General features: G+C 46.3%; 1 protein-coding gene across 4 annotated transcripts in view; it reads left to right on the forward strand.

Moving 5' to 3' along the window:
• Window positions 1-1,156: 1,156 nt before the first annotated feature.
• Window positions 1,157-21,917, forward strand: part of PXK (PX domain containing serine/threonine kinase like) — a 77,515-nt gene continuing 56,754 nt past the window's right edge. For all 4 annotated transcript variants that reach the window (XM_060109315.1, XM_060109313.1, XM_060109316.1 and 1 more), the window contains exon 1: window positions 1,157-1,345. In XM_060109315.1, coding sequence (XP_059965298.1) covers window positions 1,244-1,345 — 102 coding nt within the window. In that variant the 5' untranslated portion in view covers window positions 1,157-1,243. The remainder of the gene's footprint in view (window positions 1,346-21,917) is intronic.

Raw genomic sequence — 21,917 nt, forward strand, 5'->3', positions numbered from 1 at the left:
GAAGGAAGAAACTAATATTGTCTGAGGTTTTATTATGTGCTGAGCCCTTTCCCATCCTATTGCATTCCTCATATCAACCCTTCCAAAAAGTATTATCTCCATTTTGCAGATGGGGACGGGCTCAGAGAGGTTGGGTAACGAATTCAAGGTCACACAGCTGGTAAGTCCTGGAGCCCTGAAGATCCTGGTCATCTAATTCCAAGTCTAACTCTCTCCACTGTCCTGGGACACTGCCCTGGGAGACAGCACTGTGGGTGGGCCAGGATTATGGCCTTGGGTTCAGGCAGATGGGGTAAGTTTGGGGCTGAGAAGTTGGTGGCAGAGTTCTCTGGCTCTGGGTTTGAAGTTCTTGGAGCCAGTACAGTGGGACTGACCACCGCAAGCCTGAGGCTGAGAGTTCTCAAGTTTGAAGGCCTTGTGGGCTGAGCTAAGAGCTGGGGCAAAGGGTAGAGGTTGGGAGTTTGTGGACCAATACCCAATTTTTAGGGTCCCCAGTTCAAAGAGCTCTGGGTCTGAGGGTGCTGGAGTCTTAGGGCTCCAACTCGGGGGTCCAATCCTGAGGGCTCAGCTGTTAGGTTCTTGGGTCTGAAGAGCCAGGTTCACGCGTTCCCCATAAAACCTGAATCTGAGGGGTTTGTTTTAGAAAGTTTCTGGGTCTGTAGGGCACAGACTGAGGGTCACATCCTGAAGCCCCTTTTTTTCTGGGTCTTAGGGTCCTTGGACCTGGGAGGCCTGAGTGGGAAAGGTCCAGTTGTAAAGGTCTCGAGACTGAGAGTCCAGCTTCTGAGGGCCTAATGCGAAAAGCCCATCAGCGAGAGGCTTGGGATCTTTGCGCCTGAGGGTTCCTGACCGCAGGGCCCCAGACGCGGTGTTTCCGGCTCTGAGGACCTCTGGAGGTGATGATGGCTTAGGGTGAATTGCCCCGAGATCTGAGGCCCGGTGCTAAGGGTACCGGGTCTGCGGTGCGGCCACGTGGAGGCGCGGGTCCAGGGCAGCGGTGGCTGCGACAGTTTGGCGCTAGGAACCCGCGGGAGGCGGCGGCGCAAAGGGCTGCAGTGTTGACAGCAGCGGCGGAGGGGGAAGATCGGCGCTAGGACCCCGAGGGCCCGGCGGGCGGCGGCGGCGCGTGGGGCGGCGCGTGTTGACAGCGGCGGCGGCGGCGGCGGATCCCGGCGGGCGACGGGAGTCGGCGCCTCTGGTTCCTGCCCCTGGTCCCGAGGCGGTGGTGGACGGGCGTTCCGGGATGGCCTTCATGGAGAAGCCGCCGGCCGGCAAGGTCCTGCTGGACGACACGGTGCCGCTGACAGCAGCCATCGAGGCGAGCCAGAGCCTGCAGTCCCACACGGTGCGCGGCCCACCGGGCGGGCGGGCTGGCGGCGCGGGGCGGCCCCGGGCCCTGAGAGGGTTGCGGGCGGCCGGGTGGGGCCCGGGGCAGGGGTCGGCGGCCCAGGCCGAGACGGCTCTGGTATGGCGTCGTTCCTGGGCCAGGGTCCCCGGGGCCCAAGCGGTCGCTGAAGTCCGGAGGGGTCGAGGGTGGGAACCGCAGCCCCTTGGGCCAAGGAGTGGGAGGGGCTCGTCGGTGCCCTGGAAAGGGACTCCGAGTTGGGGGAGGTGTTGGATTCCCGGGCCCACGTCGGGCCGGCGGAGTAAAGTGACCACTCAAGACCCTCTTACCCATTTCTGACCTCCGCCAGCCATCTCCTCCTCTTTGGGGCCGCTGAGTTTCCCTCCTTTAGGCTGGTGATCTCAGTGGTGGGGATGGGGGTGTGCCGGGCCAAATGGAAGTGTGACTTTAGAGCCCACTTGTTGGGATAGCAGTGGCCGGGGTCTGCAGCCCCATTTCCAGGTCAGCTGTTTGACCGAGGCACGGGGAGATGGTGAGGGAGGCAATCTGGGCCCCTGCTGAGGCAGGTGTTTGAAATTGCTCCTTCCCTCTAACTTGCTCTTTAGCAGTCAATGGTAGCAGTCATTTGAGTTTAAAATCCACTGGAGTAGCATAAAGTAGTAATAGGTCCTCATAGTAAACACAGGCAGAGTTGATTTCTGTTACATATAGTGTCTTTTATGGCTCTTTAAAACCGTGGTTGTTTTCATTTACCTGTACCTTTTTTTGAAAAGCACAATATAATTTACAAGCAGTAAACCCACAAACCAGCAAAAAAACAGGAGCTGCCAGCCAGTGGGACTTTGTTTGGGAAATAATGAATGGGGAGAGAGAGATTCCTTAAATTGTAATGTTTTGTTAGGTTCCCAAATCAGATTCTGGCTCAGAGGCTTGTTTGTTTACCATTGCAGGGCGTTTGGGGTTCATCATCTGGAGGCTAAAGCCCCACAATAGCCTTCTGTTTCTCTTTTTGCTCAAGCTGTTCTGGCGACTTCAAAGAAACCTTTTATTCTGTTGTATTAAAGTGGGACTTTTTTTAACCTCAGTTTCCTCTTCCGACAGCCATGCTTTGTAGGGCTTGGATTGTTCAAAGTGTTCATTTCCAGTTAGGAAAATGATCATACATTTTTAAAGTACATTTTCTTTCGTTGTGCATATCTTTAATTCTACAGACTTGTGAGAAGGCACCATATAGGACAGAATTTGTTAATGCCTCTGTGCCTAAGGGAATAGGGAGGGGTTAAGGGTTGAAATTTAGGGCTGGGAGTCAAGAATAAATTCTGCTATTTAATTAGATTTTTTTACTTGACTATTGACCAGTAAATATTACCAAGGAGTGGGGTTGAGTCTTTTAGGCTTATTTGGTACTGAAAGTCCAGAGAGAGATGCTTGTAAATGCTCACAAACCACTTCTTCCAGAAAGCATTTCATGATGGCCACTGCCCCAAGCCATGTGCTCACCTCCACCTTAACCTTGATCAGTTTATTCTGTATTTACTTCTTTAGTTTAGTCTCTACCAGGCTGTGAGAGGAGGGACACTTTTGTGTTCATTTTTGGGTCCCAGTTCCTGGCGTCTGATAGGATTTCATGTGTTTGTTGAATGAATAAATAAATGAATTATAACCTTACTTCATCTTTTTTTCTGTTTGTGTAAAATGGTAGTGATAAAAATTGGAGCAATATGACATCTGAGGTTCTGCGTTAAGGGGTGAGTGCTGCAGCAAGGTGGTGAAAGATGTAGTAGGATTCCATTTATATTGCAGAGATTTTCTTTAAGAAATAAAGTAAAATAATTTAGGGTAGAGAATGGCAGTTCCTATAGTGATGACTGAACACAGACAGTGACTCACAGGAGACACATAGAGGTAGTTGTGGTGGAGTAAAAAAAATGCAGCATTGTCTTGCATAATTTTTGACTGTTTTGTGTTCTTGTCATTTTAGCTGTAAAATCTAAGAGTGAAAAGTATTGCGTCAGCCCTGAACTTTATTGAGAAAATGATACGTGATGCAAACTTTTTGGACTATTAGTGCCTTAAGAGTAAGTCCCTTTAGTACAGGAACTGTTGGAAATTGTTTTGGAAAGAAGTAGTTGTTAAGAGTGGTCTAAGAAGAAAAAGGCATTGTTTTCTGTTGGCAAGGTTGAAGATGGCTTTCTGGCTTGTTAGCTGAAGGGAGGTGGTATCCCCAAAGTCAGAGGACCGTCCTCCCTTTCAAATGCCGAATCTCTAGGAAGTTGCTCCTTGGCTGTAGGACAGAAACCTGCAGAGAGGGTACATAGTGGACATCCTTTGGGTTGGAAGAGGCAGGACCTTAATATGGGTTTGGGCTGATGCTAGTCATGTGATATCATTGATTGGGCAAGTCACTTAACCTTTTTTGATGTTTAGTCTCGTCATCTGTAAATGGGGGTAATAAATGCCTGCCCTGCCTGTCTTCCACAGTTGTTACAAAGATCACATGAAATAATCTTTATGAAGTATTTGTAAAGTGCATTCCTTCTTTCTTCCATCTATTCACTTTATGGCGCCATAAATGCAAAGGATTAAACACATTAATGCTTTTTTATTGCAAGTAAGCTCATTTCTGTCCGTGGTTGCTTTCATTTATCAAGGTTGTTTAGTCTTGGGAAACAGGATTTATAGCAGGAAATTTTTTGTTACCTATGATTTAGGATTTATGGACTTGGGAGGGGAAAATTCTGTGGATTGGAAAATACAGATGCCAGAAGGATGAAGGGAACACAAGGTCACCACCAGAAAGGCATATTGGGATAAGCAACTGGCGGAAGGTGCAGGTTGGTAGGTGATTCTGTGCCTGAATGTGGTTTGAATGATTTTATTTTCACTTTTATGGAGCCCAAATAATTTAGCTTCAGGAAATAGACCAGGCCTCTGCTGCAAGGAAATGAAGCTTCCATAAAATAAGAAAGGACAGTATTTAGGGATGGTTTCAGCAAGGGGAGTCGGAGGGTGGAAAGGGAAGGATTTTCCTGACAAAAGGGATTCTGGTAAAAAGTCGCACAGGTAAATTGTGGGAAACTTTGGGAGCATTAAGAATGAAGACAAGGAAATATGTAAGTTCTTGAGTAAACGAAAGGGAAAACTTTTAAAGTCAGTAGACTGAAGAAAAATGCTTGCTTAGCTGAAACAGAAACCAGAGGAAGCTGCCAGTTTTGGAGAAGGTTGTTATCAAATATGCATATCTGGTTTTTGTTGGTGACTGTGCTGTAGTGCCATAGCTCTTAATCTCCATTTCCTCCTTTTTAGGAAGGAAAAAGGTTCTCGGAGGTTCATCTGAATCAGGGCCCATTGATTCTGTGTTTGGTGCATTTTGTTCTTGAGAAACAAAAGATAATTTCAGTAGTATTTGAGGCATAACGGAGTATTTTAAAAGTCTGTGGAAAAGATAATATTTCATGTTAAGATCTCTACTGAAAATGGATCTCACCTTGAACCTTTGATTTTGGAAACTGCATTCCTGCAGTTTGTTTATTCAACAATACTCATTCCTTCAACAGAAATGTACTGAGCACCTAGTTGGGTGCCAGGCACAAGCTGGAGATCTGGTGGTGAACTCAACCGCTTCTGCTTTCATGGAGCTTTGTTCTATGGGATCCTGAGATCTTCTGTCTTCCAAGGTGTATACAAGTCAACCAGAATCTTTACCTGTCATAACACAGATACTTTAAAGTTCCTTTTGTGGCTTGGTTTAATGAGCCTCTTCATCAGTGACCTTTTTTAATAGTCTTTTAAACTCTATTCACGTATCACTAGAATACCTGTTCAAATGGGATGCCAACACAGAAGACGTCGTTGCCTTAGAGATCCTGAGATTTTAAGGCAATCCAGTGCTCAATATCAGAATCCATCTCGGCTTCCTTTGGAGATGCTATTTGGAGATTTCTTTCAAATTCCAATTTATACTGAATATTTTGAAAGTTTTTTTTAAGATGTGTGCCTAGACAAGTAGAGACAGTATGATAGTTAACTTGCAGCGCTTGCACACATTGTAAGAAGATAACAGTAGTGATTTTCTGGGAATCTAATCGCTGGTCTTCCACTTGGTTATATATTTTTCTCCGCTTGTCCTTGAAACCCATGATGGGTACAGTTGGAAAACTGAGTTGGAAGCTTAGAGACTGGTAATTCGTTAATTTGTAGAGTCAGTCTCTTCTTCATTCTCTTCCTATTGAAGAAGTCAATTTTTTCGCAGCTTGATTTAGGGGCTGAGGACTCAATTCTCCTACATCACCTCTTTCGAGGAGTATCCCACTAGAAAGGTTTCTTGTTGTGGGAATACAAATAAGAAACTGGCTGTAGTTACTAGAAGGAAATGCAGGATTCTGGGGCTAAGGTTTATTTTATGTGAAAAGATAATTTGCTTTGCTCCCCCGGGGGAATAGTGGAAACAGCCACCCATGTGTACACAGCTTCCATGTGGGTTGTGATCTTGAGATTGTTCAAAATACAGGTTGTTGATTGGATGCCTAAATGGGTTCATTTGGGGCAAGTTAAACAAACCCTCTGTTCTCCACTGCAGGCAGGTAGTGCTAGCAGTTTCCGGGCAGCTTCACATGAAATGAAGCTCCTTTCAGTCCCACCCTGGAAAGGGCAGAGCTGGACCCAGACGTTGTTTTAGAATTCATAAGTGCTTAAGTGTGCGGGGCGTTGTGGAGGGAGAGCGATAAGGCTTTTCCCGTTGTTTTCCCCTGAGCCTGGAAGTCATCCTTGTCCGTGACTTCTTTCATGGGTGACGTGCACATGGTTTGGGGAAGTTAACGTGTGCCTCTTCTTCAGAGGTGATGATGGGGGCCCCGTTTCTTCATTTTGAAACTTTTGACTCAGGGCTAAGGAACAAGTACTTCACCTTGGGTAAATACTCCGACCTCAGCAGGGGGAAGAGTCTATGCAGGTTGGCCATTTTGTCTCTGGCTGACTTTCTGACCACCAAATTTGAGGTAAATTTGGCCATTTCTAGCTAAACATCAAGATATCACATGTTTCTTCCTGCTCACTAAAAGAGTACAGTTGAAAGCAAAAGGGAATTCTGTTGTCATTGTTGTCTTCAAATAATCCAGTAGTTACATTTTGGTGGCTAACAGGTATTTATTAACATAATGTTAGCTTGGGGAATCCATTGCAGAGTAACAGGAGTCTTCCTGGAAAGTTGTTTGTGTAACAGCTTTATATAATTCACATATCATACAGTTTACCCATTTATGGTATACAACTCAATGGCTTTTAGTATATCCACAGAATTGTATATCTGTCGCCATACTCAATTTTAGAACATTTTTGTTACCCTGAAAAGAAGCCCCCAACCCCTTAACCCTCACCCTGGAAAGTTTTATAACATTGCAGGATGCTAACTTCGGGATATATTCTGAGTCCTTTAGCTCTTTGGGTCCAGCTCATTTAAGGATCTCATCAGAGGGACAAATTCTCCATAAACAGTCATACACACGTTTATATGACCTCTCAGAACCTCACTGACCTGAAGCCTGCTTTTGGGCTGTGGATCTTCAGGCTGGAATCACTGGAAAAATCTTGAAAACTGTAAACTTGGAGAGTTACTTATTTCGATTGGTGAGAGATGTGCATCTTAAAAAATGTACTGCACTACCACATATACCCTTACTTTTTTTTTTTGCCACGCCCCACGGCTTGTGGGATCTTAGTTCCCTGGCCAGGGAACCTGTGCCCTTGGCAGTGAAAGCTTGGAGTCCTAACCATTGGACTGCCAGGGAATTCCTACATACATCCTACTTTAAGAAAACCCACTGCAGTTGACCCTTGAACTACACAGGGGTTAGGGCACCAGCCCTCCTTGCGGTGGAAAATCTGCATGTGACTTTATAGCCAGCCCTCTGTATTGGAGGACTCAACCAACCACGGGTGGTGTAGTACCACAGTACACATTTACTGAAAAAAATCCCCGTGTAAGTGGACCTGCACAGTTCAAACCCCTGTTGTTCAAGGGTCAGCTGTATCTAGAACAGTAGATGAATTATGTCCTGTTAGTGTGAAGAGTTGCTCTCAGTCACAGCCTGCCTGGGGCATGTGGGGGTGCATGCCAGGTGACTTAGTAGACAGAGTGCACAGGGGAAGGGCAAAGGGCGCTGTGCTGGAAAGCCCAGGCCTTGGATCTGCCTCTTATCACAGCACTTCTGTTTATGATATCCAAACAAGGCTGCCCACATTTCTTTGACATGGCTCGTCAGAAACAGGCCATTTCTCCTCATTAATTCAGCTGAGACTTTTTTGGGGTGCTGGGAGGAGGGAATGAATGGAGGATTGCTATGGGACAGTCCTGAATCAAAAAATGTCTGAGGACCACCTGGAGATGTGAAAGGGAAGGAGTGTTGTTCATCCATCCTTCCTTTGAGCCTGCCCTGCCCCAGGGGACAAGTGATTTCTGGGCAGGGACTTCAGTCCTGCAGGCTTTGCTCTTTGCAGAAGCAGAGGGGAATGAAGCCCGAGGTGGGCCTGCTCACATCAGACCTCTAATGTCAGGGTAAGGGTCTGGCCAGTGCGATGGCACCCACTGACCCAGCAGAGCACAGGGAGTGTTTGGGGGCCCATTGTCATGCTCTGGGCATCTCTGCCCGTGACCAGGTAGATAACCACACTCAATAGCAGCCTTGCGCTCATTTGTCCCATGGGTCCTTCTCGAGCTCCGGTTCTTTCCGGGCAGTGTGGTCAGCTCTAGGGATGCAGTGGGGAGGGGCCCTGCTCTTGGCGCTCTCAGGCTTTTGAGGGTGGAGAAGTGGGTCTGTGCTTGGAGGGCACACCTCTGACCCTTCCCAGTCCTTAGATGGAAAGGGCCACATGGACCTCTTGTTCTGCCCATGTGAATGCCTTTCTCTTTGAGGTGTTTTTTTTTTTTTTAATCTGAAATCCAGCCTTTCATGTCTATTATTGCTATTTTGATTCAGTTTCAAACCATGTTCCTGCCACATAGATAGTAAGCATTCGGTAAGTATTGTTGAATGCGTGAGTTTGTTGAATGAATGCATTTATTCAAGGCGCAGCTCAGGAAGCCCTTCCTGTGGACTGCTACCTACTGTCTTACCTACCAAGCTGAGTGTGATTTCCTTCCTCTGAAATTCCCATTCAGTTTTATTTGTCCGAAAGTTGCAAGCATTTTACACACTGATTATTTCTTATTCCCTGTTTTCTATTTATACCCTCCCTTTCCAACACACGTGAAACTGTAAATAACTTGAGGAGGGGGCAGTGCCTTAATGATCTTGCTTAATCTCTCCAGCCTCAGTTTCTTCATCTGTGAAGTAGGGATAGTAAGAGGATGCTAGGGCTGCTGTGAGGATTAACTGAGCTCAGGCACACGGGGCTTTCTGAACAGAGCTTAGCACACAGATCTCACTGTTTTTGTTGTAGTTTATTACCTCTGTATTTTCTAGAGCACTAGTAACTTTTTAGGCACTAGTACTTTTTAGGTGTTGAATGGAAAAAGGAAAATTATTTATTTAAAAGTTTGTCTCACTGTCAACTGTGACTGCTAACAAATAGCAAAAAACCCAGTGACATCTCAAAGAACACTCCCACTGCACTGTCACCCCTCCTTGTTTTCCCCTTTTACCCTGGAGGGACACGCTGTGACAGCCAGGCTCTTAGATATAGCATAGGGTCTCCTCACCAGGCCTGCCTGGCAGCAGAGCTGGCTGTTGGTGTTCAAAGGTGGCAGAAGAGGTGGAAGAGGCAAGTGGGCAGGTCACGGGCTCAGCTGCGGGCCTGGCAGAGGAGCTCCCGGAGGCCAGGCCTGAAGGGAGGAGACCCCTGGCCAATGCCCATTTCATCTCCTCACATCCCAGCTTTTGTTCATCGCCAAAGGAATCCCAACGTCAGTTCGCACCACTTGACCTCTGGCAGCGGAGTGAAAAATAAAATCGCCCTCTGCGTTGTTCTTTTTCCTGCCACTTCCTCTGACAAGTGACCATGCTAATTGACATTTGTGGGGGTAGGGGACAGCTGCCATCTTTTAGAACACTGCTTCCTGAGAAATTCATTTATATTCTATGTGGCCCAGCTGTCTTCCTTTCCCCTAAGAGGAGTGCAGTTAGGCTGTGGGTGCATATCCTGGGCTTGGATGCAGTCTGCTCTATGAATGAAGCACACAGTTTCTGCTATGTCAGAAAGCCTCTAAGATGTTGGGAACATTAATGAGCATTTATGAAGAGTCTTCTGCGTGCCAAGCACTGTGCTGTGTATTAAAGTAAAAAGATGAATGAAATAAGGAGCTTATATCCTGGTAGAGGTGGCAGACCTCTAAACCAAAGAAGAAGTAAGGTATTGAAAGTGCCAGTCTGAGAGGATTGGGACTTTGGGATTAGTAGATGTAAACTATTATATATAGGATGGATAAACAACAAAGTCCTACTGTATAGCACAGGGAACTATATTCAATATCTTGTGATAAACCATAATGGAAAAGAATATGGAAAAGAATAAGAAAAAGAATATATATGTGTATGACTGAGTCACTTTGCTGTACAGCGGAAATTAACACAACATTGTAAATCAACTATACTTCAATAAAATTTAAAAAAAAAGAAAGAAGGTGCCAGTCTGCCCTGGAGCAGGGAGGGCAAAGTGGGCGTGGCTCCACCCAGGTCCTCCTGGGGGAACTAGGAAAGGCTTAACAGAGCCTTTCAGAGAACTTGTTCTAAATCAGCACTCCCCAGGCCTTTTTTAAAAAAAATACATCTTTATTGGAGTATAATTGCTTCACAGTGCTGTGTTAGTTTCTGTTGTCCCCAGGCCTTTTTAACTGATTTATTTATTTATTTATTTATTTGGTTGTGGCAGGCAGGCTCCTTAGTTGCAGCAGGCGGGCTCCTTAGTTGTGGATTGCCAGCTCCTTAGTTGCGGCATGCGAACTCTTAGTTGTGGCACGCATTTGGGATCTAGTTCCCTGACCAGGGATCAAACCCGGGCCCCCTGCATTGGGAGTGTGGAGTCTTATCTACTGCGCCACCAGGGAAATCCCTCCCCAGGCCTTTTTTTTTTTTTTTTTTGCGGTACGCGGGCCTCTCACTGTTGTGGCCTCTCCCGTTGCGGAGCACAGGCTCCGGACGCGCAGGCTCAGCGGCCATGGTTCACGGGCCCAGCCGCTCCACGGCATGTGGGATCCTCCCGGACCGGGGCACGAACCCACGTCCCCTGCATCGGCAGGCGGACTCTCAACCACTGCGCCACTAGGGAAGCCCACCCCAGGCCTTTTTTAACTTGCAAACTCTTTTTTTTTTTTTTTTTTCGGTACATGGGCCTCTCACTTTTGTGGCCTCTCCCATTGTAGAGCACAGGCTCTGGACGCGCAGGCTCAGCAGCCATGGCTCACAGGCCCAGCCACTCCGCGGCATGTGGGATCTTCCCGGACCGGGGCACGAACCCGTGTCCCCTGCATCGGCAGGCGGACTCTCAACCACTGCGCCACCAGGGAAGCCCTGCAAACTATTTTCATAGTAATAATGAATTGTGAAAACCTCCTCTGGAAGTGATTTTAAATTTAAAAAATATTTTATTCAGATTAGCACATTTTTGAAAATTATATTAATGTTTGGGATCAGAATTATACTGGTTTCTGAAATCTTACAGACAGTAAGAATTGTGATAAGGTGAATACAACTTAAGGCACCGATAAAGAGCTTTTTCAGACAATTTGCAGAATAACCATTTTTATGATGATTCAGACTTCCTGTATTTCTCACTAATTTCTTACTAATATTTTGCCATTGGCATTCCTTAAGCCTGCCTTTAGTCATGGTCCATTATGGGTGTAAATGAAAACATATATGACTAAGAACAAAATAATTTTAAAAGCTATGTAATGGTCGAAACCATGGTAAACCAACTAAACGATGAACACCCTCATCTGATCTCTGGTGCTTCCCATACTTCTTGCATGCACACTTGTAGGCTCTTTGCCTGTTTTGAGTTAAAGGAAAAAAAATATTTAAATAATTATTTATTGACAGATTTTTTTTTAAAAGTAGAAATAGAAGCAGAAGACTTATAGCCTTTAACACATAAATACTGCAACACTTTCCAGAGCCCCTAGCTGTTCATCTTGTTCCAAACTCTTACTAATCCACCATAAGCATCTCAGTTTAAAAAAACTAAAGAATGAGCAGCTATGTTCTCTGAGGTCAGGATGCATTTGCAGGCTGCAGGAGGTCATTAGTTCATTCAGCTGATACTGCTGTGAGTATGCCCCTGTGTTCCTGGCACTATCCTAGGCACTTGGGATGTAGGTCTAAGCAAGATAGACTTGGTCCCTGCCTTCATTTGTTCATTCATCCCACAAGGATTTACTGTGGAGGATTCTGGTGTGGAGTAAAAGATGGAAAAGGGGGACTTCCCTGGTGGCGCAATGGTTGGGAATGTGCCTGCCAATGCAGGGGACGTGGGTTTGAGCCCTGGTCCAGGAAGATTCCAAATGCCCTGGAGCAACTAAGCCCATGTGCCACAACTACTGAGCCTGCACCTAGAGCCCATGCTCCGCATCAAGAAAAACCACTGCGATGAGAAGCCCGCGCACCGCAACGAAAAGTAGCCCCTGCTCGCCACGACTAGAGAAAACCCGTAAGCAGCAACGAAGACTCAACACAGCAAAAAAAAAAAAAAAAGATGGAAAAGGGAGACTAGAGCCAATTGTGGGGCCCCTTGGATGCCAGGCTAAGGGATCTGAACGGCAGTGAGGGGGCTTGAGCATATATGTGGCAGAAAGTGGTATTTTAGGACGCTTAGTTTGCTGGTGGTGTTTGAGGTTCAGTAAAAAGGGTGAGGGAAGGGGAGAAGAGAGTCCAGGGTGATAACGAAGCAGTGCAGTTAGAAAGGCCACATCTCAGGTCAGTGGCAGAAGGGAGAGAAGGTAGAAAGAGAAGGAGGAGCACATCAGAGGAAAAGTCTGCTAGGTAGGGGCTGGGAGGGAAAAAGAGGCACTAGAAATGATTAGAAAAATAGTACAAGGTAAGCAAGGGGTACCTGGTCTTCCCAGGAAGATCGTGAGTCTAAGTTTGGTTTTAGACAATACTTGTCATGATAACAGCTAACATTGTTTAAGCACTTATTATATAAATACCCTTCCGTGTGCTAAGTGCTTTACATTACGTATTTGATACGTTTTGACAAATGTAAATGTAACCACTGTGTAACGTTTTCCTCACTCCAGATATTTCCTTGGTCCTCTTTGCAGTCAGTACTTTCCCTCTGATTCCTGGCAACTACTGATCTGCTTTCTGTTACTATTGTTTCACCTTTTCTAGAATGTCATATATAAATGGAATCTTGTAGGATATAGTCTTTTGTGTCTGGCTTCTTTCACTTAGCATAAAGCTTTGAGCTTCCTCCATGCTGTTGCATGTTTCTTTTTATTGCTGAGTAGTATTCTACTGTATGAATGTACTACAGTTTGTTATCCATTCACCAGCTGGAAGACTTTTGGGTTGTTTCCAGGTTGGGGCTGATTATGAATAGAGCTGCTGTGAACATACAAGTCTTTGTGTAGACATACTTTCATTTCTCCTGGGTAAATATCTAGGAATGGAATTGCTTAGTCATATGCTAAGTGAATATTTAACTTTATAAGAAATTGCCAGACTTTTCTAGATTCTCATTTGATTCTCATAACCACTCTGAATTGAGTTTGTTATTATTCCCATTTTTCAGTTGGAAGAAAGTAAAGTGCAAAGAGGGTACGTAACTTGCTCCAGGCCATAGGACTGGCGGCAGCAGAACGAAGGTTTGTATGATGCTAGTGGACTTTGAATGAAAGAGATACCAGTCGGGAGCCATAGCCAACCTGATCTGTTATTACGGCCACACCAGTATGATGGCTCCACAAAGCCTAGGCCTAGCCAAGGACAAGTTAGCGGTCCTTCCCTGAGCTGCAGAACCAGACACTGAGTTGGGTGACTATTTTCTCTTTCTTCCATTCTGGCTGCTAGGAGTGGAGTTAATTCATTACATATAGTGGAGGCCTTAGGGCAGTGCTGTCCAATGGAAGTATAATGCAAACCATGTGTGTAAATTAAAATTTTCTAGTAGCCCACGTTAAAAACGTATAGAGAAACAGGTGGAATTAATGTAAATAATATAGCCTACTTAACCCACTATATCTGAAATACTGTCATTGATTATATATAATCAATATAAAAATTATTAATGCATTTTACATTCTCTTTGTCATATGAAGCTTTTGAAATCTGGTGTGTATTTTTCAGGATTAGCCTCATTTCAGGTGCTCAATAGCCACACACTGCTTGTGGCTACTATACTGGACAGCACAGATGTAGATGTAGCATAAAAATATCCAGAGGCACAGTTAAAAATGGAAAAAATTCACGTTATATTAAGTGGGAAAAAAGCAAGTTTTAACACTATGCTTAGTATGCTTACATTTTCATAAATATCTGTTTATATCTGCAAATAAGTAGTCTATAATGGTACTGTAGCCACTGGACTACTTAAATTTGATAAAATTTAAAATTCAGTTCCTAAGTCACACAGGCCACATGTGCCTAGTGGCTGCCATATTGGACCTCACAGCCTTAGGTCATTATTTTCTTCAAACCGCTGACCTGATTGGGGAAGGCCGAGCTAGAGAGTAGAACCTTTCGGTCTGCATCCAGCAGGGCTTTGTGACCATTGAGATCCAGAGCCGCCATGGTTTTTAACAGTAAAGCACAGGAAACAGGTTCACTTACGGTGAAGCTGTTGTTCGAGTTTAATAGGAGCGTAGTGTAGAAACAGAACGGCTTAGTCAAAGACCCTGTTCTATTTTGGTGCAACTGCCATTCAGATTGCTGGGTACTCTGTAAATCTGTGTCCACTTTAGGCATGTTCATATAAAAATGCTTCTTTCTGCTTCAGAACCTGCCTAGTGTTCATAGTGGGGCTTGTTTAAAATAGTTTTCTTATTTGTACACGGTCTCTGTGCAGTGCCCAGGTAACATCCAGCCCAGATGTACGTAGACAACAGTCTGTGTACGTGTAGTAGGAGGTTAGGTTGCAAAGTGCAGGACACTGAAGTCAGGAGACTGGGCTGGGAGGCTCTGTGTGAGCCCCACAGCTGTATTAACTCAGATCACCCAGGCCTGGGTTCTCCTTACTTTGCCTCCACTCTCTCCCAGCCTCTTCCTGACTTGATGGACTGGTTCTGCCTGTTCAGCCAACCTCAGTTCCTCAGAATGAGAGGGTAGATGGTGAGAAAGCGTTCTGCCCAAGGCCGTAGAACCGAGGAACCGCTCTGCCCCTGGGTCAGTCAGGCCTGAGGTGGAGTCTGTTCTCAGCACTTACTAGCTAAGTGTCCTTGTTCAGGGCATCTGCCCTCTCTGAGCCTTGGGATTCTTATAAAAGAGGAATAGTGATATCTACCTCCACGCATTGCTGGGAGATGGAATAAGCTGAGGAACAGAAGGCATAGAGTAAGTGCTCCATAAACAGCAATTATTACCTTCAGCTCTGAAGAGAGAAATGGCAGCATGGTGTGAATAGTCACATACGTGGTTAGTTATGAACTGGAACTCGTGTCTCAGGAAAGAGCACAGTGACAATTTTAGGCCAGGTAGAATAGATTTATGTGTAGTCAGCCCTCCATTTTCCTTAGAGATGGTGGCCAGTTCTACTATAAATTACTGAAACCAGTAGGGACTCGCCTAGCTTGACTTCAACTTATAGTTTCAAGCTTTTTTCCCACCAAATGTTTTAGCATCCCTGATACAGGTAGAAGAGTTCGTTTATTTGACTTTCATCTTCTGTTTTTCCAGTCTTCCCAGCACAGTAAAAGTGTTGATGAGTTGTAAAATGACCAAAAGATCCCTTGCCAAAGGAAAAAAGATGCTAGCTTGCATTTATCATTAACATACTGTGCTCTTACCTAAGCTCAGATAATTTCAATCCTTATCACTCAGGATTCCTTATTTTATTTATTAAAATTTTATTTATTTATTTATTTATTTATTTTTGGCTGTGTTGGGTGTTTGTTGCTGTGCGCGGGCTTTCTCTAGTGGCGGTGAGTGGGGCTACTCTTCATTGCGGTGCGTGGGCTTCTCATTACGGTGGCTTCTCTTGTTGTGGAGCACGGTCTCTAGGTGCACAGGCCTCAGTAGTTGTGGCACGCAGGCTCAGTAGTTGTGGTGCATGGGCTTAGTTGCTCTGCGGCATGTGGGATCTTCCCAGACCAGGGCTCGAACCTGTGACCCCTGTATTGGCAGGTGGATTCTTTTTTTTTTTTTTTTTTTTTTTTTGCGGTATGCAGGCCTCTTACTGCTGTGGCCTCCCCCACTGTGGAGCACAGGCTCCGGACGCGCAGGCCCAGCGGCCATGGCTCACGGGCCCAGCCGCTCCGCGGCATATGGGATCCTCCCAGACCGGGGCACGAACCCGTATCCCCTGCATCGGCAGGCGGACTCTCAACCACTTGCGCCACCAGGGAGGCCCCCGGCAGGTGGATTCTTAATCACTGTTCTGCTAGGGAAGTCTGGGGATTCCTTATTTTAAAGTAGCATGTTTTAAACTACATGTGTGACAAACCAAGGAACTTCTTAAAAAATTGTTTTTCCTGATTGCAAATGTAATATATGCTCATTGAGGATAAAGTGAAAAATAGAAAACCATAGCTAAGAGAACTTAAGTCACATGTAATTTCACCTCCGGAGACAACAACTGTTAACATTTGGTGTAGTTCCCTCTTCCGATCAATGTTATCACAGAATTTTTAATCCTTTTTTAGTAGTTAACATTATAATATATACCTTTTCCCATGTATTGAAAAATCATTTTAATACATCCTTTTTTTTTAAGATTTTTTTTTGATGTAGACCTTTTTTTTTTTTTTTTAAGATTTATTTATCTATTTGGCTGCTCCAGGTCTTAGTTGTGGCAGACTGGCCCCTTAGTTGTGGCATGCAAACCCCCAGCCCCAGCATGCATGTGGGATCCAGCTGCCTGACCAGGGATCGAACCCGGGCCGCCTGCATTGGGAGCGTGGAGTCTCATCCACTGTGCCACCAGGGAAGTCCCTTTAAAGTCTTCATTGAATTTGTTACAATATTGCTTTTGTTTTGGTTTTTTGGTCGCGCGAATCGTGAGGCATGTGGGATCTTAGCTCCCCAGTCAGGATTTGAACTCTCATCCCCTGCACCGGAAGGCGAAGTCTTAACCATTGGACCTCCAGGGAGGTCCCAATACATCCTTTTAAAGGCTTGTGTATTCTTCCACTATGTAGATAAACCATAAATAGCTTGTCCAATCCTCTTATTGCTGATATCCAAGTTGTCTTAGCAGGAGAGGCTTTTCAATTAGCCCCCTTTAAAACTGGGCATAGAAGCTGAGACCATAGAGGCTGGAAGGATGGTACTCCTTGTTAGCAATCAGAGACTGATAACATTGTTTCCCTTGTTCAGAGAAAACGGCTGCTGCTTCTTTCTCCTCGGTGCTCTTGGTGCTGCTGGCTTGTGTGTGCTGATTCACCTGCAGACACCTTGCCTTCACTATTTTCTTGGCAGAAAAGATAACTAAGTTACAAAGCTAGCCTTTGTGCTGGAAGTTTTGAGTACACGACCCTGCCTAATACTTGCCACAACCCTGTTGGAAAGGTATGGTTTTGCAGATGAGTAAACTGAGGCTCAGAGGAATTAGGTCACAAAACTAGTAAGCGGCAGAGAGCCGTTGCCCTTTCCCTGGGGCCTTGTGGTTGTGACGCGGGGAAGGGGCACACATCGTAGCCGATCTCCACGTAGTGGCCAGCTCCTGCTGCGGGCTCCAAAAGGACTCTGGGTGGCCTGTCCCCGGGCAGCGGCAAACGGGGGTAGATAGAGAATTAGCCCAAGGGAGAGGAGCACGTCAGTCCTGGCGGGTACTTAGGTTGGAACCAGCTCAGGGTGTTAGGATGAAGAGTTGGCCGCCTTAGATACCAGAACCCACATAAAAGTCCTGATTGCCAGCCAGATGAGAGTTTATGTATTTGTCTTTTCTAGCCAGTTAAATATGTCGGGTGTGGTTCTCTGAGATTATGTTCACTGCGTCTGTTTCTGCCCTTTCAGGGCGTCGGCCCAAAACGTGAGGATTATTGAACAAGCCAAGGTTGTATTTCATTTTTAATTACTATTTAATTGAGCCTCAGATTTTCCAGGGTTTATTTTCTTTGCTTTGACGTAAGATGGAATTCATGGGTTCCCATCTTAGCAAATTATGTAATTGCTTTGGCATCATTTAGGGGTCTCTGTACTATAGAATGCTACAGAAACTGCTGTTTAAAATGCCGCATCCATTCCGTAGTCGTGTCTCAGGTCAAAGGATTTTGGAGTGCCGCTTTGCAGTATTTCTTCTGGCTGGAACACTGGCTGTCTTTGAAGTCAGAGTGGAGGCCAGCTCCCCTGGCAGGGCAGGAGACCGTCCCACAGAGGAGAGCGTGGACTTCAAAAGGCCTGGAGAAGGAGGCATGCGCAATACAGCCGCTGAATCTCACTGTGGGGATCAGAGCATGTTTGTGATGTGTTCCTTGCCCCTTCTGTGAACGCAGAGTGGAAACTAGAGAATTTGTTTTGCATAATGTTAAAGCACAGGGTTCTGTGATTCAGTCAGTTAGGTTTTAAATGAAATTTATCTCACTTGGTTGAAAAGGAGATACACTTGGCTTCACTCAAAACTTAACCTGAGGGCTTCCCTGGTGGCGCAGTGTTTTAGAATCTACCTGCCAATGCAGGGGACACGGGTTTGAGCCCTGGTGTGGGAGGATCCCACATGCTGCGGAGCACCTAGGCCCGTGAGCCACAACTACTGAGCCTGCGTGTCTGGAGCTCTGCGCTCTGCAACAAGAGAGGCTGCGCACCACGATGAAGAGTGGCCCCTGCTTGCCGCAACTGGAGAAAGCCCTCGCACAGAAACGAAGACCCAACACAGCCAAAATTAAAAATAAATAAATAAATAACTTAACCTGAGTTGCCAAAACTCAGGTTAAGATAGTGGTGATTCTTCAGATGCCTTTTAAAACCCTTAACGCTTTCATTCATTTGGGGGCAGGTTTTGTACATTATTGACTTGCACAGCAATTAAAATAAAGCAAAGGCATGTTCCGTCCCTGAGAATCTGCGGATGAAACAACGATAAGTAATGAATATTCAGCAGAGCAAGGAGTAATCATTAATTCTAAGTGGAATATTAAGGATTGTAAGCAGCCAGGCAGGTGGCCAGTGGGCTGAGCAGAAGTCCTGCAACCATGAGAATTTCCTCAGAAAGCTTGCTGTCCAGCAGGGTGGTGCCACCCACTGCCCAGAGGCCGCAGCTCTTGTGCCGTGTGGTACCGTGGGTTTGAATATTGATTTTATAAAATCTGAGGGTGTGGGAGACCCGTGGGGATTTTCTGGAGAGTGCTGTTAGACTTTACCTGCATATAGGTGCACGTGAAGAGAGCAACATGCTGCCTCCTTCCCGAAGGTGCAGGCGGTCAGTTAACAAATACCCATCACCAAACATTTGCTGCACTTCTGCCCATTGGCTTGACCTTGTGCTGGGTGCTATTTGGAATATGAAGAAATGTGTGTTCTAGCCCTTGAAGAACTTAGTTCAGTTGGAGAGGAAACCCGGCCCCCACCCCACCCCTCAAACATAGGCAGACATGGGACAAAGATAGCTGTAACATGGTTAAAAAGCTGACCTTCCCAGGTTTTGATTAGGTAGGAAAGCAAAGGGAGAGGAGTAAGTGAGGGGTGTTGAGGGTACGCAGGGTCTGACTGGGTAGAGGAGGGATTAAGCAGAAAGAAAGGGTTTGGACAGTTCAGGCAGGCGATGGAAGAGCATGGAAGCTAGGCTAAGGAGCTTGGGTTTTATCCCGTGGCCAGTGGGAGCCCTAGAAGGTTCCTGCGTGGGGAAGTAGCATAGTGTTGGGTGTCTGGCAAGGTCACTTGTGTTCAGCCTTCTCTGCGGGCCTCCCTACGAAGGGAAACTGCCAGGAGGACGCAGGTCTGGCAGGGAACTGGGAGTGGTGTGGCTCGTGGGCGCTGGAGACGCACAGATCTGGCCTCCTATCCCAGAGCCACTGCTCTCCAGTCAAGGCATCTATGCTTCAGAGACTCAGTGCCCCACCCTGGCTGCAAATGAGAGTTATTGTTCTTCCTTGTTCACCAGAAGGTGACGTTGGCGGATCTTGTGAGTGGGTCCACCACCGTGGGACCATTCGGGAAACCCTAGAGGGCTCAGGTTAGGTACCTCCTACACCGAAGAAGAAAGGAGAGTGCCTGCGAAGAGGCCAGGAGAGCTGAGGGTAGGCGGAGAGGATGCTGTGAGTTGTGGTGGGTGCTTGGTTCACTGGTTTCCTTCCTCTCAGGACAGGGTGTTTTTGTAGTGTGAAGCTGCTTCCTATTTAAGAGGTTTTAGAACTGTGATTCTTGCCTCTGGCAGCACATTAGAATCACCTGGGGAACTTTTAAGACCTACTAATGCCTGTGCCTCAGCCCAGACAAGTTAAATCAGAATCTCTGGCAGGTAGGGTCAAAGCATGGTTGTTGTTTTTTTGTTTGTTTTTTTTAAGTTCTCTGGGTAATTCTAGAATGTAGGAGGGTTGAAACCCTCTGCTTTAGAGGTAGAGATGTGGGAATGCTGACAGGTAAAATACCTCCAGACAGCTGCCCCGTCTCTCCGTACTCTGAGTCTCAGTAAATCTGATAGCTGTGCCAAAAGGGAAGAGAGAAGAATGCCGTGGGTTAGGTGGGTTTGGAGGTTGGCTTAAGTTTTGGCTTTAGCTTCTTTTACACATTTCTTTCCAAGAGGTCTGTGTTTGTGCCCTCACTAAAGTAATTTGGGGCCAGAAAGATTCAAAATAAGTTTTCCTCCCTAGTTTTTCTAAAATCTGATCACACTGAGGCATCTTTGAATGCCTGCCAGCTACAGTGCAGTGAAATCTTAAGTATCTTTTCGGAAACTCAGAAGATACAAAATGTCAGTGAGGATGCTTACTGGGGAAATGGCCTGCACTGGAAGCATTAATCAACAGTTGTGGAAATGACAGTCCCTACCCCTGCACCCTCAGGATGAGTCCACCTGAGTTCCCCAGACTGGTGAGGACCCCCATCTTTCAGGGCTGCAGAAGGAGCCAGGCTCAGGGCGTCCCCAGGTCCCTGGGTGTTGCCAGCCATGTCTGGCAGGTTGGAGGGTCCTAGGAATCAGTGACTGGGGTTCCGGTTCCCAGTCAGCTGCTTCCTAGCTGTGCAACCCTGGACAGCTCACTTAATTTTTCTGAGATCTACCCTCCAGGCAGCTGTGAGGATTGGATGAGAAGTGTTAAGGGGCCTAGCAAAGTTCCTGGCACAAGATCAGTGCTTATTTTACATTAATTCTCTCTTCCTTTACTTGTCAGAAATCACGTGGTCCCGGTGCCTTTCCACTTTGAACAACTTCGGTCCCAACCACCCTGACTTGCCGAAAATGCCCACCCTGCTCCGCCAAGATAGGGTGTGGTGTCGTGAAGAGGAGTGGGAAGAAGGCCCTTTGGGCACGTGGCAGCAGATGGCAGGGATGGGCAGCCGGCATAGGTCTGTGTGACGCCGAGCCGCCCTACAGGGCTCCTAGCTCTCCCTTCTATGCCTGGTGGTTTATTGTCTCTTACATAGACTGCAGGTTCTGTTCCACATCAGAGAGGGTGGCAAAGATGGGAATGATTCACCGGAGGATTCTGGGCTGGTGACTCCGACTCTGGAGGTGGAAGCCTGACTTCAAATGTCGCGTTTCTACTGGTCTCCAGGGTACTTCTCGCTCTGCTTTAATCAGCTTCAGCCTGGTTGCGAGCAGTAGAACAGCTGTACTATGTTTAGTTGACAAATTGGAGATTTGAGGTGAAAGTATTTACTTTTGGTCAGGCTGGGTGGTGGTATCAAGCAAACGAAAAAAATGAAAATGTTTTGTAGTTAGGGATGAACTTGCTCCATTCAAGTGGAATGAAAGTATTTCTGAGCAAAATCACCGTACCTATTTCCCATTGTCTTTCTGTATCTGCAACCACACGGCAGATGGGACCTGAGGGCAACACTGGAGCCTTAACGTGTCTTAATGTGTCTTTACAGAAGAAACACAATGGGGTTTTTGAGGCCACCAGTAATTAAGTGAGCCCTCTAGGTGGGCGTGCACATATTCTCAACGGTGTGGTGTGTGGAGTACCAGTAGGCTGCAGCCGGGGGCAAATGATGACAGAAGTAACCCCTCCACCACCCTGCATCCCCAGCCTCCATAGACTGGAATGACCTGTTTTACTCGATGCACCTGGAATTGGGTTTCTCAGCCTCAGCACTGTTGATGTTTGGGGCCAGGTAGTCCTTCCTTGAAAGGCTGTCCTGTGCATCGTAGGTGTTTATCAGCATCTCTGACCTCTAGCTATCAGATGCACATAGCACTCCCTCATCCTGTGACAACCAAAGATGTCTCCAGACATTGCCAGGTCTCCTCTGGGGCAGAACCACCCTCTTTGGAGAAACACTGATATAAACATAAAGAGTGTCTCGGCAGAAACATTAATTAGGAT

The sequence above is a fragment of the Mesoplodon densirostris genome, chromosome 10 (genome assembly GCF_025265405.1).
Source record: "Mesoplodon densirostris isolate mMesDen1 chromosome 10, mMesDen1 primary haplotype, whole genome shotgun sequence".
Classification (NCBI taxonomy): domain Eukaryota; kingdom Metazoa; phylum Chordata; class Mammalia; order Artiodactyla; family Ziphiidae; genus Mesoplodon; species Mesoplodon densirostris.